This window comes from Nelusetta ayraudi, unplaced genomic scaffold (assembly GCF_046127955.1).
Source record: "Nelusetta ayraudi isolate G7.1 ecotype Tasmania unplaced genomic scaffold, CSIRO-AGI_Nayr_v1 ptg000002l, whole genome shotgun sequence".
Taxonomy (NCBI): domain Eukaryota; kingdom Metazoa; phylum Chordata; class Actinopteri; order Tetraodontiformes; family Monacanthidae; genus Nelusetta; species Nelusetta ayraudi.
Genome location: NW_027466052.1, coordinates 6,028,943 through 6,043,324, shown reverse-complemented (window position 1 = coordinate 6,043,324; position 14,382 = coordinate 6,028,943). Strand labels below are relative to the sequence as shown.

Genomic DNA, 14,382 nt, shown 5'->3' with positions numbered 1-14,382 from the left:
GAAGATGAAATGGCATCGCTAAATGTGCTCCCTCTGTGGCACATCCATTTGTCTCTATGAATGATCACCCCCCCCTCCTTCCTCCACCTCCACCTCCACCTCTCCTCTTTTGCCATCATTGTAGTACTGGTCAAAGTTTTTACCACTTGTCCAATTCTATGAAACTTCTCTCTCTCTCTCTCTGCCGTGTACAGTATGACATTGTTGCATGTTGCGTTTCTCCGTTTATCATCATTTCTCATCATTTTACCTCCAACAATTGAAGTTTGTCAATCGAAGTCGGTGAGAATCGTTCCCGTCGATTTCCCCCATCGCAGGCTCTTCGGCCTCTCGTCACTCAGCCGGTATCATCTCCCCAACTTGGTTGACTTCAGTCGACTTCCTGTCTGCCGTTTGCCCCCAGAGGTCGGGACCCTCTGCTGCTCCCCAGATACCCAACGTCTCCTGGCCATCAACACGGCTTTTAATACCCGCTACAGTGTCGAGGCGACAGCCTAGCTGTCTCCTTGGCAGATACCTCAGGCTTAGTGTATAAACAGCTTCGTGTAACTTTGCGGCCGGGAGCCGGAGATTGGTTTACACGCGAGGGGGCCTCCAGAGTGGAGCGAGCGCTGCGCACAGCACAGTTTGCCTGCAAATAGGAGCAGGCGAGCAGCGATATTTCGAGTGGAGAAGAATCTTTCATTTGAGCGGAAAATAACAACGCGAGTTTATCGCAGTTCAGTTAACAATCCTGGCTGTTCTCGTGAAGAAGCACATAATTGTTCATTTAAATAAAGTTGCAGTTGTGTGTCGCGTTGCTCGCCAAAGTCTCGATGGCTTAAACGTGTTCCTTGTCGTCTTCACGGCAGCTCTCGCTCTGTGCTTTTTCACCAGCAGCCTCTTGTCTTTTTTAGGACTTGCTGTTTAATGCACTCGTACTTGCGTACAGTTTTTCTCCGACCACTGTGTCCTCATTGTGCCTCACGCTTGCTGTTCGGCTCATTCTCGGTCTGCTTTTTGTGTTTTAACCCAGGTTTCATCTGGCCGCAACGCGAGGACACCTCGACTGTCTCAATCTCATTCTGAGCCACAACGTCGATGTCACTGCCACTGATGCTTCTGGTGAGTTCCAGCCGGATCGGTTTTCGTACCAAACACTGGGAAACTGGGACTTTTTTTTATTTTTTTTATCAATTCTTTAATCTGCGTTTTACTCTCGGGAGTGAACCAACGCTTATATTTCACCTCAATGCAGTAGGAAACATAAGAGAAAGTTTCAGTTGGACAGACCGACTGTAAAAGCACATTTGCGTCACAGATCCCGTTGCTAAGTAATCCGCCTGGGGTCCGTGGCAGGAGCTTGTCTAGAAATGGCGTGTGCATATCTCCGCTTCCATCATCAATCATTCATTACAGCTAATTATTCAAGCCAAGGACACGTTGTCTTGACAAACCGCAAATGTGATAATGGTCTCCAGCGTGGCAGCATTAATTGGGACGTGAAGGATCGCTGAGTAACCGGAGACGAAATACGATTTCTCTCGTTGCATTAATGAAGTCAAAGCAACAAAAGCAGCCGTATAGATTTTTTTATCTGGGGGGAAAAAAAAAAAAATCTAATTAATGACTCAGACATAGAGGAAGTTGACCGGATCCGGCCAGCCATTAAAATATTAACGGACTTACAAAACATTTTTAGAGCAGCAAAGATTATAATTCTGTAATGCAAATTAAAAAAAAAAATCCCCCTCAATAAATTAAACCTCTTTGCTTTAAACATTTGAATGTTATGAGGTAACACTTTATTGCATTTCCTCCGGGGAAATAATGTTGCGCTCCGTTTAAAACAGTGGTTGCTATAGCTACGGCACACAAAAAAAGGAGAACAAGCGGCCGCTTTTAGCTTTTTGTTAGCTTGAAAACAACTTTTCACTTTTGTTCTCTTCAGGTAAAAACGCCCTCCACCTGTCTTCAAGGAACGGACATTCTCTGTGCGTGCAGAAGCTCCTGCAGGTAAAAGCCTCTCTTCCTCCCCCTGTTCCTGTTTATACTCTCTGTCAGACGTTTCGCCGTGGCATCGCAGATTATTTCAGCAGGGAAAAGCCTCCATTCTCCTGCAGGGAGAAACCTTTAAAGAGACGCAGAGAACAAAAGTGATGTTTCCAGCCATTTCAGTTTAGCAGGGTGATGTTTTTCTTCCAGGTGAAGTAATATCAGTAAGATATCTGTACACTTTGAAAAAGACAATATTCTCAACTGTGTGTTTTGGCTCACACTTTTCTGGAAAGTAGATCAAGTAAAAGAAGTTGAGGATGGACTTATTCTCAATTCTGCAGCATGTAGGTTTAAGACGGCGTCCTCGGCATTCTGTTTGTTCTTCTGGTCATTTGCATCTTTGGTTTTCAAGTTGTAGGGGTGTTCTGTGTAAATGTACCTACGTTGCAAAGAGCAGCTTCTGAGTCAGTGGCCTGGCAGCTCTGATTGTCGAGGAGTCAACAGCAGGCCACGTTGAGTCACCGCGACCCTCCGCAGCATTCATGTGTTTACAAGCGGAGTGCAATCGCCCTGATATTGCCCTGCGATAGCGTCATCGCCACCCCCCACCCCCTCCTCCCCTCCTCCCCTCCTCCCCTCCTTGTGTCGGTGATCTAACTGAGGTTACGACTGCTGCTGCCGCCGCTGGTGTTGACAAGTCGTCCCCTCCTGCAGCCCCGCCGCCCCGTTCTGGGTGCCGTCATCACGGCAGACATAGCGGCTGGACGCCAACACTCCCCTCAGTCAGCCTGGCCCCTCCCTCACTCCCTCTCTCCCCCACTCGCTGCCCCTCCCGCCCCAGCTATGTCACTTGAGCATGTGGCTAATTTTTGGCTCTTGTTGCTAGAGAGAGTTCTTCTTTTTTGACAGTGGGGGGGGGGGAGGCGCCAGCGAAGCCTACCCAGCAACATGCCCCCCTCTCCCCCCTGTGTGCATTGAGTCCTCAAGGCCTCATAGCAGGACCTCATCACCAGTCGCCGCTGTCCACCGGGCTGACTGACACCCCGCAGAGGCGTCGCAGGCAGTTTGCCGCCGCTGCTGCTGCTGCCACTGCTGCTGCTCAAGTTCCAGCCTGGGAGAAATACTGAAATCTGCATCTCAGTAAAAATGATCGGCCTCCCTGTGCGCCGTGGCTCCCGGCATCTACAGTGGAACCATCATCATTCTGTCTTATCCACTTATACTCGGTTTAAGGCCAATCGATAGAAAAAAAGGTTTTACTTTGAAGGGCAGCAGCATAAAGAATAATAAAAAAATAAGTTCTTGAAAGTTGATTGAAACTTTTAGTTGGGACTTGTTTGCCCCCTCAGCTGAATCTTCTGGTGTTTGTTGTTAAGTTAAGTAGATTAATGCAGAGTTTACACGGACCCAAAGGTGTTGTGTGGCAATTAGAACAAATGGCTTCAGTCAGTCCTGTTTTCAACCAAACTGCTTTTCATGATTTTTACAGCACAACAGTCCGGTTGGAAATGTGGACCTACAGGGAAGAACAGCTCTGCACGATGCAGGTTGGGTGGATGCTTCCACTTTTTTGCAGTTTGGACATTTTTATCAAACGTAACATTAAAGCTCAGAAAAAAATGTAGAACTGACAACAAAACTGTGATGTCTTTTTCACTTTATTACTTTCTATGTGTTTCTTTGTGTTTTTTTTGTTGTTGTGGTAACCACTGTCAAGTAGTTAAGTAGTTGTTTTCCTCCCCTCCACAGTCATGGCCGGCTGCTCCTCCAGCGTGAAACTCCTGTGTGACCGCGGAGCCTCTGTGAATGCCAGTGATTTTGTAAGAAGTCGTGTTTCAGTTGATTTCACACAGCCCACAAAATGAGTCCGTTCTCCCATTTATCCCTCTGCAGTTCCATTAGAGAGCAATGTTCGGCGATCGTGCTGATGAACCAAATTGACTTGATCAGTTTTGACATTGCGTCTCAGCCCTTTTAAGTTCTAGGTTGCACTTAACCTTGCTAATAGCAGAGACAAATGGATCCTGTGTAGGGCTTTGTTGAGGATAGATTATGCAAGATCCACGTGCTTGTCCTTGTGTGACGCCTTTTGCTCTTTGCTCAGGATGGCAGGACTCCCCTGGTGCTGGCAACCCAGATGTGTCATCCGCACATCTGCCAGCTGCTGCTGGATCGCGGGGCTGACATCTCTGCCTGCGACAAACAGAACAAGTAAGAAACGGCAGCAGCTGATGTAGTCGCACCGGTGCAGCTGGCATTGAAATGAGATTAATAGAGAAGCGAGACGCTTGTACAGTTTTAAATTGCACTTGCATTTAACGTAACTTCTGAAATAAAGCAGATTTTTGTGTATGTGAACACTTAAAAAAAAACAAAAAAAAAAAACACAAGCCTCATTTAGATGGCAAAGATGATTGGAAAAGATTTTTGCTTGGGAAACAAATTCAAAACCAATGGGGATGAAACTGAAAGGCTGAAGATACTCAACTGTATGTCTGGCTTCACTACCACCCCAATAGGACGGCGCTGATTCTGGGCTGTGAGTACGGCTGCAAGGACGCGGTGGAGGTGCTGCTGAAGAGCGGCAGCGACGTCAAGGCGGTGGACAACCTTGGCCACGACGCGTATCACTACGCTCGCCACGGCAAGAACTCGGAGGTGGTTGCCATGGTCAAAAGTTACCTGGAAAAAGCCAACAGAGGTCTGTGCTGCTGCTGCTGCCTTTCTTCCAAAAAAATAGAAAATCCCAGAAACCAATTACATCTTCAACTGAATAGAACGATCACAAAGATTGAAAAGTTTTGTATCATCAAGATACAGATTACCCAGTTCTGTCTCTATACAAAACGATGAAGGTTTTTTTTATTTTTGCAAAGTCTGTATTTTGTGGAAAGATGATTTTTAGCAAGATTACCCCCAAAAAGTAAAATTTCTGAACTACTAATGGATTTATTCTGTTTTATTATCCGCAGTCATAACCTTGGCTCTCATTAAGTTTAACTGCAGCTGTCGCTCGAATATGATTTTGCCTGACTAAAGCAATGGGGGCGGTGAAAATGACAGTTTCTCTTGTTGCAGATAAGGAGGCGGCCAAGATCGAGCAGTGGAAGCGACAGGTAATCTTGAAACATCCAGCCAACACTCGTCAGGCCTCTGGTGTTATTCTGCACAGTCTGTCCACATTCATGAGCCGCTTGGCTTTGGCATTTGTGATGATGAGGACCGTTCGAAACGGACAGCAATTTCCCAAGAACCTTCGCTCTGTATTGAATGACGGTAAAGGTCAACGCTGCCACCATGTTAATGTCAAAGACAATGAAATCTCTTTTCGCCGTCATTCAAATGTTAGGACTCTACAAGGATTAAACAGCCATTTGCAGCAATTGCCAAGCATTCACACTTTTGTATTTATTTATTTATTTATTTATTTTTACGCTTTTGGTATCAAGTTCATGACTGCCATCTGGTGGAAAGTGAAAGTTGTTTCAGTCTATGGTAGTGTACGTATGGGAAGATTTCACAGTCAAGCTATGGGTATAAAGCACCCCAAAAACAAACAAACAAACGGTGAAAAATGCTCCTGCTCTCTCCGCAACACTCGGTGGAGCGGTCAGAGTCGGTGTCCGAGTCCAGCAGGAGGGACCAGGTCATCTATGTAAGTGGGACTCGTCACCAACATACGTGCTTTAAACTCAAGTAGTGAAACGCAGTAATGAACAAAGGAGAGATGGATAAAAAAAAAAAAAAAAAAGAATCTTCAGATCAGATGTGGATCTGATTTTAATGTGTGTGCATGTACGTATCGACCCTCAGGACTTGGAGAGGCAGAATGAAACGCTGCAAGAGAGTCTCAGGAAGTACCACCAGGAGCAGAGGACATTGACAGACAAGGTCAACTTGCTGCAGCAGCAGCTCTCACAGGTACACAACACAACAATGCAGCAGCAGTGTGCGCACCGCTCCCCTGCTAGCAGCTTCTTCATAGCATGTGTTTTTAATCTGGCGGAAAAATCACAGATAGAGCCAGACTATGTATCTTTAATAAAAGTCAGTAGTAGTAGTAGTAGTACTACCTCTTACTTCTTTCTCGGCTATAAATAGTGGACACTAATGATTGTTTAGAACACAGAGGAATGTTCTATTATTTCAGATGAGGCATTGCCTGGCTGTACTGGGAGATTGCGTTGTAATTTAATAACCATGGCGATGCAGCCGGTCGCTATGAAGAGAACAGCCCTTTTTCTGTTGGACATTGTTTGATGGTATAATGAGATTTCTTTTCCATTTGCAGGAGAAAGTAACGGCAGTAGAGGCAAAGAAAGAGGTGAGAGCCGGGTCCCATTTGATTCAATATAAACCTTCTTGCTCTCCCCGTTCTTCTTTGCGCCTTTTCTCGTCATCTTCACCCCAGAACTCACCTGTGTCTCTCTGTCGCCTTAGAAGGAACAGCTGAAGGCGTCGGGTGGTTCCAGAGAGAAAGAGGACGGGGCTCGAGGCATGGAGACGGTCAAGGTCCAGCTGCGCAGCACTTTGGTCAGTTCAAATGTATTTATTTGTATTTTGTATCACAAATAAATACATTGTATGCTAGGATGGCTTAGTATACTCGCCCAGTTTCATAGTGCACTCTAATATAAAAGTGATGAGTGCTGCGTGCGTTCTCTCCATAGCAACCGGCTACATTGCCAGGTTATTAAACTATGATCTCCCATTAAAAGCCAGACAGTGCATCGGCTGAAAGCCAGACCTTTGTTTTGAACAATGCATACTATTCACTATCTCAACGGAACGCTGACAAAGAGACAAGAAGTGTGATACTACTGCCACTACTGGCCACTTGACTACTCTGATCAGTACACAGTACTGTGAAACTGGCACCTTCTCTTGATGAGCCTCCTGTAGGTTTACAATCACATGAAAGGCACATTTTACACTATTGCACAAACAGTGCAAGATTTGTGGCAGGAGTGGACGTGAATACGATCAAACCAAATGAATTTAGTTTTATCTCAGCTTTTTGTAATTTTTTCCTGTGTCTTGTGTCCATAGGGTGACTACTCTGGACAGTCTGTCATTAAAGGTAACATTTCCTTCCTTTCTGAACTCAAGTTTTTTTTGTGTGTTTTTGTTTTTTGTTGTTGTTCTGACTCGGAAACGTTCTGCCGTGTGCCAACTTTATGGGTTCTGTCTGTTGTCTTGCAGGTAAAGAAAATGCCTTGGTCAAACAAGCTCACAGCGTGGACTCGGAACAAGTACGTTTTCTGTTTTTAAGTTTTACACATCTAATTCAGAATCCGAGTCGGATAAAACTTTATCCGTCTTAACAGAAAATTAATTCATTCATTTCTGTGAAAAAACACAAGTATAAGATTTAAACACTGTAATTTTAAGACTCTAAAAGAATAAATAGACAATAAATAGATTATATAAAACTGTTGTGTTTAAGATGTTAATGGCAATGGATATGAATATTCACAATTCATCATTCAGTTTCCCTCGACTGCCTTCAATGAAAGAGACCGACAGAGAAATGTAAACTTGTTTTTTTTTCTCTTACTCTTTCTCTGCAGATCACCCAGAGACCCACCGTGTCGCGCTCACTGTCCAAACCTTCAGAGAAGAGTCAACCCACCGTGGGCTGGGACGCCCCCGGCGAGCTGGACGCACTGCGCCATGAACTCGACGGCGTCAGGAGACGACAACAGGCGTCGGAGGAGGAAGTAGCGCGCCTTCACTCAGCCTTAAACCGTAAAAACAGAGAGTGCCAAGACCTGGTGCAGAGCCGCGACGCCATCCAGAAGCAGGCCGACCAGCAGATCCAAGACCTGGAGGACGCTCTGGGCGACGTCCAGAAGAGGATGCTGGACTCTGAGTGTAAGGTCAAGCAGCTCCAGGCCCACGTCGTCGCTGTCAAGGAACACATGGGGGGCCAAGCCGTGGAGGAGCTGCGCGCTCAGCTGCAGGACATGAAGTCCAAGTACGAGGGCGCCTCCGCCGAAGTGGGCCGGGTTCGCAACCGTCTCAAACAGAGCGAGAAAGCCCTGGAGGAGTACAAGAGCAGCGAGAGTCAGCTGCACCAGGACCTGGGCATCGTGACCTCGGAGAGGGAGGAGCTGGCGGAGGCCCTGGTGGAGATGGAGACCCAGCTGAAGGAGGCGCAGGCCAAACACGGCGGCACCGTGCCGGCCGAGAAGTTCGACAACATGAAGAACCTGCTGAGCAACGCCGTGGACGAGAAGGAGCGGCAGCTGGCGGAGCTGAGGGAGGACTACGACCGAGTGCTGGAGGAGGTGGCCGAGCTCAACCGACGGCTGGACGGTCCGTCCTCCCACGCCGCCTCGGGGACGGTGCCGGCCGAGGAGCACCGGCGGATCAGAGCCGGCCTGGAGGAGCAGAACGCCTCGCTGAAGAAGAAGCTGGCCGAGCTGACCGCCCGCAGCCAGGCTCTCATCTGCGAGGTCCGAGAGAGCGAGGAGGAGAGGAACATCCTACGCGAGCAGATGGAGGAGTTGAGCAGCAGCGTCGAGGCCGAGTTCGTGCCCGTGCAGCACCACGAGGAGGCTCGCAAGAACATGGTGGCGGCGTTGGAGGAGCTGGAGGACAAACTGGTGGAGGCCAGCGAGCGGTACGGCAAGGCGGAGGCACAGGTCCAGCAGCTCCAGGCTGAGAGGGCAGCGCTGCGGGACAACATGGACGGCGTCCAGAGCTCCAGCGAGAAGCAGCAGGCGGAAATGGAGGAGCTGAAATCCCAGAATGCCGATCTGCTGGAGAAACTCGACGCCGTGCGACAAGGACGCGAGGACGAGGACAAGGAGGGCGAGCGGCTGAACACCCAGATGGAAACTCTGAAGCAGAGTCTGGACGGCGAGCGGGTTCTCCGGCTGCAGCTGGAGCAAGTGAACGTGGAGCTGAGCTCCACCTTGGAGAGCGCGAGAGCGGAGGTGCAGAAAGTGAAGGCCAGGGAGAAAGAAAGTGGAGAAGAGTTGAAGAAGGTGAAGGAGAGAAACGACAAGTTGAGCCAAGAGTTGGAAAAGGCCCAGGTGGAGATGCGGAAGGACTTTGTTAGCGCCGAAGAGCAAAGAGCCGCCACGGACAAGCTGGATGCTGCCGTGGCGGCGGCGGAGGAGAGAGCCCAGGAAATGTCTGCCAAGTACGCGTCCGCTCAGGAGGAGACGGCGAAGCTCAACCAGGAGCTGGAGGCCCAGAGGAAAGAGCTGGACACCATCCAGGAGGCCATCCAGTCCCGGTTCGTCCCACTGGCGGCCGTGGAGGAGAAGGAACGATCCTACGTCTCCCAGGTGGAGGAGCTGAGGGCCAAACTGTCGGAGGCGGAGGAGAAGTGCGACAAAGAAAGATCGGCCGGGCAAAGCGACAGACGGGAGAAGGAGAAGCTGAAGGTGGAGATGGAGTCGGTGCAGCAGAGGCTGGACTCGGCGCTGGTGAGCAGCGAGAAGCACCGGGACGTGGAGGAGGAGTTTGAGGGCAAGTTCCAGGACCTGAGCCAGACGTTGGCCGCCCTGGAGCAGCGGCACCAGGAGGCGCTGGAGCAGCGGGCCCTCGGCCGCGACCAAATCCAGAACCTCCAGGAGCGGCTCAAGACGGAGCTGGGCCGCATCGCCACGTACGACAAGGAGCTCCAGGCGCTGCACGACGTCGAGCGGCAGGCGCAGGCTGACTGCCAGCGGGCGCGAGAGGCCCAGCAGCAGGAGGCGCAGAGGGTCTGCTCCCTGCAGAAGGAGCTGCAGGAGCAGCGGCGGGAGCAGGAGGCGCTGCTGGGGGAGCGCTCGCGGGCCGCCCAGGCCCTGCAGGCCCTGGAGGCCCTGGAAGCCGAGGCCGCCCGGCTGCGGCTGAAGCTCCGCGAGGAGGAGGAGACGAGCGGCCAGAGGGCCGAGGACGTGTCGGCCCTGCAGACGGAGCTGCTGCGGGCCACGCAGGCGCTGGAGGTGTCGCGCCGCAAGGAGGAGGAGCAGGCGGCCCGGCTGGAGGAGGGGAAGCGGCGGCTGGAGGAGGAGGGCGGCGAGCTGAGCCGCCAGCTGCGGGCCGCCGCCGCCGAGTGCCAGACGGCGCGCCAGCAGGCGGCGGCGGCGCGGGAGAAGGAGGGCGAGGCCCTGGCGGAGGTGGAGGCGGCGCGGGAGAAGGGCCGCGGCGTGGAGAGGGAGATCGGCGAGCTGAAGCAGCGCTACGACGAGTCGCTGGGCACCACGCGAGACCTGCAGAGGAGGATCCAGGCGTCGGCGCAGCAGACTGAGGCCAAGGACAAGAAGGTGGGGGTCTCATCACCGCTCTATGAGCGGGGTTTCTCAACTGGTGGTGGCGACTCAACAATGGGTCGCAGGTCGTGGGCAGTTTCCGTTTTATTTATACAGGTTGCAGTGCAAAATGGGATTATATGTGTTTTCCATGGAAGATTGGACACACAGTGGTGGGAAAAGGTTTTCGGACGCCTCATTGCGTTTGCCATGCACTGCGTTGCGCTTTGGAATCACCAACAACTCAGAACTGTTGATGTTGCAGCAAGATGACGTCGCTGGCTTGCAACAAATCCAGAGTGCAGGAGGACAGGGAATTCAGTTCTCTGGTTTTGTCTCATTAACAACAAACAAAATAATTGACGTGTGCCGAACCCTTTGGAAACACACACACGCACACACAAATTCTCTGAGAAACATTTCATGGCTATAATTGGAGTTGAGTAAGACTTAAGGGTACTGAAAATCTCTCTGCACTGATGTCTTGACAGGAAGGCAGCTGGAGTTATTTTTGCCTTTGTTTTGTTTTCCCATATAAGAATAAATATTGACCCACAGCCTTGACACCAAGGTGTTACAGCACCACGAGACGTTGATGTTGTTACATCTCCAGTGTTTCCTGGTGAATCTTAACATTTAGCCTCATGTCCATACTCCAGATCACAGAGCTGCTGACGGACGCGGAGCGACTCAAACAAGCACTGAACGGTCTGTCTCAGCTGGCCTACACCAGCAACGTGCCTAACAAGAGGCAGACGCAGCACGTCGACACCCTCCAGGCCCAGATCAAGAGCCTCCAGCAGCAGCTGGCTGTGAGTGGGCTCCCGACTGCTCTGCTGTGCCTCAACACATTTTGTGCCCATTTTGTGTTTTTCTATGAAAACCTCATCCAAGAGTTGTTCTCACATCCTCCTTTCTTCCCCTCGTGTCTGGTCAGGATGCTGAGAGGCAGCACAGGGAGGTGGTCTCCATTTACCGAACTCATCTTCTCAGCGCGGCACAGGTAGCTTTTGTTCCTCTCTTCCTCACTGGGGCTGCGACGATCGGTCGACGTAATCGATTGCGTCCACAATATAAAGTCGTCAACGCGAAAACAGAAGCGTCGTGTTACCGTTATTGTAAATTGCTGAATGTTAAAACCACGACGACCGCTCCGCGCTCATTTGTACCTGCAGTGCTGTACTGAGCGCTGAGGGTGGGCAGTGTCGCTCGTTGTTTACATCGTACGACAAACTTCTCGGAAAAGAAAGGATGTAAGTTTCTTAGTTTAGGAATATTTCATAGAAAGTGAAGCAGGTGCAAACTCTGTGAAGCTCACCTAGCATTCCATGGTAGCACTCCGACGATACGCCAACACCTTAAACGCCGACACCCCGGAGTCGCTGTATCATCACGCACCGCAGAGAGGACTTCACGAATGACGTCGAGGATGGATATTTCGTAGATATCATCGGCCTATGACGCAAGTCTATAATGCGTCTTTTCGCACGTCGGAAAATCGTGGAACAAGCTAGCTTAGCGAACGATAGTTCACTTGAGGAAAATGCGTACTTTTACGGCAGTAATGAGTGAATTCCAGCTGACCAACAGACTCACTGGATGCCTGAGGGCTGCCGATGCTGTCGAGATGTTACTCATCCACGCTGTGTTTCTCTTTTAGGGTCACATGGACGAGGACGTCCAGGCCGCCCTGCTGCAGATCATCAGGATGCGACAGGAGTTTGTGTGTTGAAGCGCCACCTGCTGGCTCAAAGTCACAGTTTCTTCCACCTCCCACTGCAGAGCTCTGCTGCCGTGGCCCCTGTGTGTGTGTGTGTGTGTGTGTGTGTGTGTGTGTGTGTGTGTGTGTGTGTGTGTGTGTGTGTGTGTGTGTGTGTGTGTGTGTGTGTGTGTGTGTGTGAGTGTAAGTGCGCACATGTATAAACAAACAGCTAAAGACGTGTTAGTCAAGAGTAGAAGTAAATAGCTTGAGAATTTAACTCCGGTCAAACACATGATCGCTTGATTTATTGAGGAACAGATGAACTCCTGAGTCACCGACCCATTAACTTTCCCCACACGGTTCCTCGCGCGTCACTCTGATCAGCTTTGTGTCTCCACGCAGCCTCGTCTCGTTACGTTCTCTGATGCTGGAGGTTTTACGTTGAACTGTTAAATAGAAATGAACCATGTCACGCTCCCGCCGTCGGCTGCCCCTCCCCTTCTTGTAGTTGCTGTCAAGTCTCACAAAAATCGGTTCTCTGGCAGATTTCGGTTGCTGTAACCGTCTCTTTTGTTCATGCTGCTACGGTACAGAGTTTATCTGCATTAAACATTAAAGCTTGCTAAGGCCAGATTTCAAATTCGCCTTTTGCCAAATTATATCTTTAGCGGGAAGTCACATTTCTGCTGTGTGTTCTGTCTGTCGTGGACAATTATTTCACTGTATTTCTTAAAGCGTTTACAGGGGGCGCAAAACTTTTTCTTTCTTTTTTTTCTTATCTGAATGAGTACAGCTGTCGAGCAGCAGCGGTGGTCAAAAGCATGAAAATAGATTTTCATAATTACATTTCAGACAGGATGAATTAAATGTGACGGTGTATATTTGCAGATGGGATTTTCCTGTTCTAATTCCTATGGAAAATGCCTCATTGTCTCTTAATCTCAGTTTCCATGCTGAGCAGCAGGGCAATCACGTCGCAGGACGTCTCAAGCCCAGATGACCCCGAAAGGGTTTTTTTTTTTTTTAATCATTTGCGCCCTCTCCCTCTCTGACATCCTCTCACTCTCTTGAGATCTGAGTGAAATGGACAGAAGTGATGATTACAGCATCGAGTTACTCTTAAAGCAGAGCCGGACCGATCGCTCCACCTTGTTTGTGTTTTCTCAGCCGAGTTCATCTTCCAACTCATCCTTCCGCCGCTTATAGAATAAACCAGTTGCCAAAGATCCGAGTGGGTGACAGATCATCCAAATCTGAAAGAATTGTGTTGCGAGGCCGTCCGCGACGAGCCCCTCGCGGTCCGACTTGTGCTGGATTTGAGTTGTGGGTGTGTGTGGAGTGAAAACCTCTTGCTGTGTCCCACAGTTTGCAGTGGAACGTCATTCTATCCCCCCCCCGCCCTTATGGTAAACCACAGTGCCCTCTTGTGGCGAGACTTGGCTGGCCAAGTTGATTGAAATTGTTTTAGCGGGAGCAGCCTGCGGGAGGGTAGTCGCTGTTCCTGGAAGCTGTAAGGGGTAAAAGTTAGGGGGGGGGGGGTGAAGGGTAGACAGCCTCTTAGACAGAGGATAGAATGTGAAGTATGAATATTAATGAGAAGCAGAATTAATATTACTAAAAAAAATAATAAATGTTAACACCACCCCCTTTTTATTAACTTGAAGCTGACAACTTTTGCAGCTCTCCTGGAAAGCGCGCCTGCTGCCCCCCTGCTGGCTCTTTGTGATACGACAGTGTAGTGTAGTCGTGTTCGTGTTGTGATTGTTGAGCGAGTCTCTCATGCTTTTACACTGATATATTTTTCCATAGCTTTGTACTACTGTGATCACTGCCCGGCAGTGTAGACGATTGTGATCTTCAGCAGGTCTGGAAGTAGAAAGGCACGCGAGCGTCGACCTCAGGACGCCCCTGGACGAGAGAAGAACAGAGCGACTTTAATCTCTTGTCAGCCACCCGAAGCACTCCAGTTTTTACCTTTTAGCTTAACACAAAGTTCATTTTCATGCCAAAATCAGTTTCTATTGTTTAAAAACAACGTATGATGATGATGATAATAATAATAATGCAAGCTCTCCTTTCTGTTCAGCTCTGCTATTAAGAATTAATACACTTCCTTTGTCAATATTTCCGTCTTCCATCCAACTGTTAACAAAGACTTTAGATCGCATTCATTTGCACCTCTAAATAAATATAGCGGTATATTTATTTATTGCCGAAGTCTAAAACGGTTGCTTTTTTTTGCCAATAGTATTTGTGTTTGTGGAACAATAATACAAAATCAATAAAAGTGCCTATCATAGAAAACTACATCTGTCCTCTGTGAATTTTTGTCTGTGGTCGTGCAGCAGTAGTGTGGTTTATAATGAAGTAGCGGCTATTAAAGACCAGAACATGTTGATTTAAAATCTCTGCTCAGATCACAACACAGCCAAGCTCTCATAATTCAAGTAACTG

General features: G+C 49.2%; 1 protein-coding gene across 1 annotated transcript in view; it reads left to right on the top strand.

Moving 5' to 3' along the window:
* Positions 1 to 12,066, top strand: part of uacab (uveal autoantigen with coiled-coil domains and ankyrin repeats b) — a 34,387-nt gene extending 22,321 nt beyond the window's left edge. The window contains exons 3-19 of the mRNA XM_076019550.1: positions 1,016 to 1,104; positions 1,931 to 1,995; positions 3,467 to 3,524; positions 3,727 to 3,797; positions 4,082 to 4,188; positions 4,497 to 4,678; positions 5,056 to 5,093; positions 5,573 to 5,632; positions 5,791 to 5,898; positions 6,269 to 6,301; positions 6,418 to 6,510; positions 7,027 to 7,057; positions 7,180 to 7,229; positions 7,557 to 10,241; positions 10,886 to 11,038; positions 11,164 to 11,229; positions 11,887 to 12,066. Coding sequence (XP_075875665.1) covers positions 1,016 to 1,104; positions 1,931 to 1,995; positions 3,467 to 3,524; positions 3,727 to 3,797; positions 4,082 to 4,188; positions 4,497 to 4,678; positions 5,056 to 5,093; positions 5,573 to 5,632; positions 5,791 to 5,898; positions 6,269 to 6,301; positions 6,418 to 6,510; positions 7,027 to 7,057; positions 7,180 to 7,229; positions 7,557 to 10,241; positions 10,886 to 11,038; positions 11,164 to 11,229; positions 11,887 to 11,958 — 3,961 coding nt within the window. The 3' untranslated portion in view covers positions 11,959 to 12,066. The remainder of the gene's footprint in view (positions 1 to 1,015; positions 1,105 to 1,930; positions 1,996 to 3,466; positions 3,525 to 3,726; positions 3,798 to 4,081; positions 4,189 to 4,496; positions 4,679 to 5,055; positions 5,094 to 5,572; positions 5,633 to 5,790; positions 5,899 to 6,268; positions 6,302 to 6,417; positions 6,511 to 7,026; positions 7,058 to 7,179; positions 7,230 to 7,556; positions 10,242 to 10,885; positions 11,039 to 11,163; positions 11,230 to 11,886) is intronic.
* Positions 12,067 to 14,382: the final 2,316 nt, after the last annotated feature.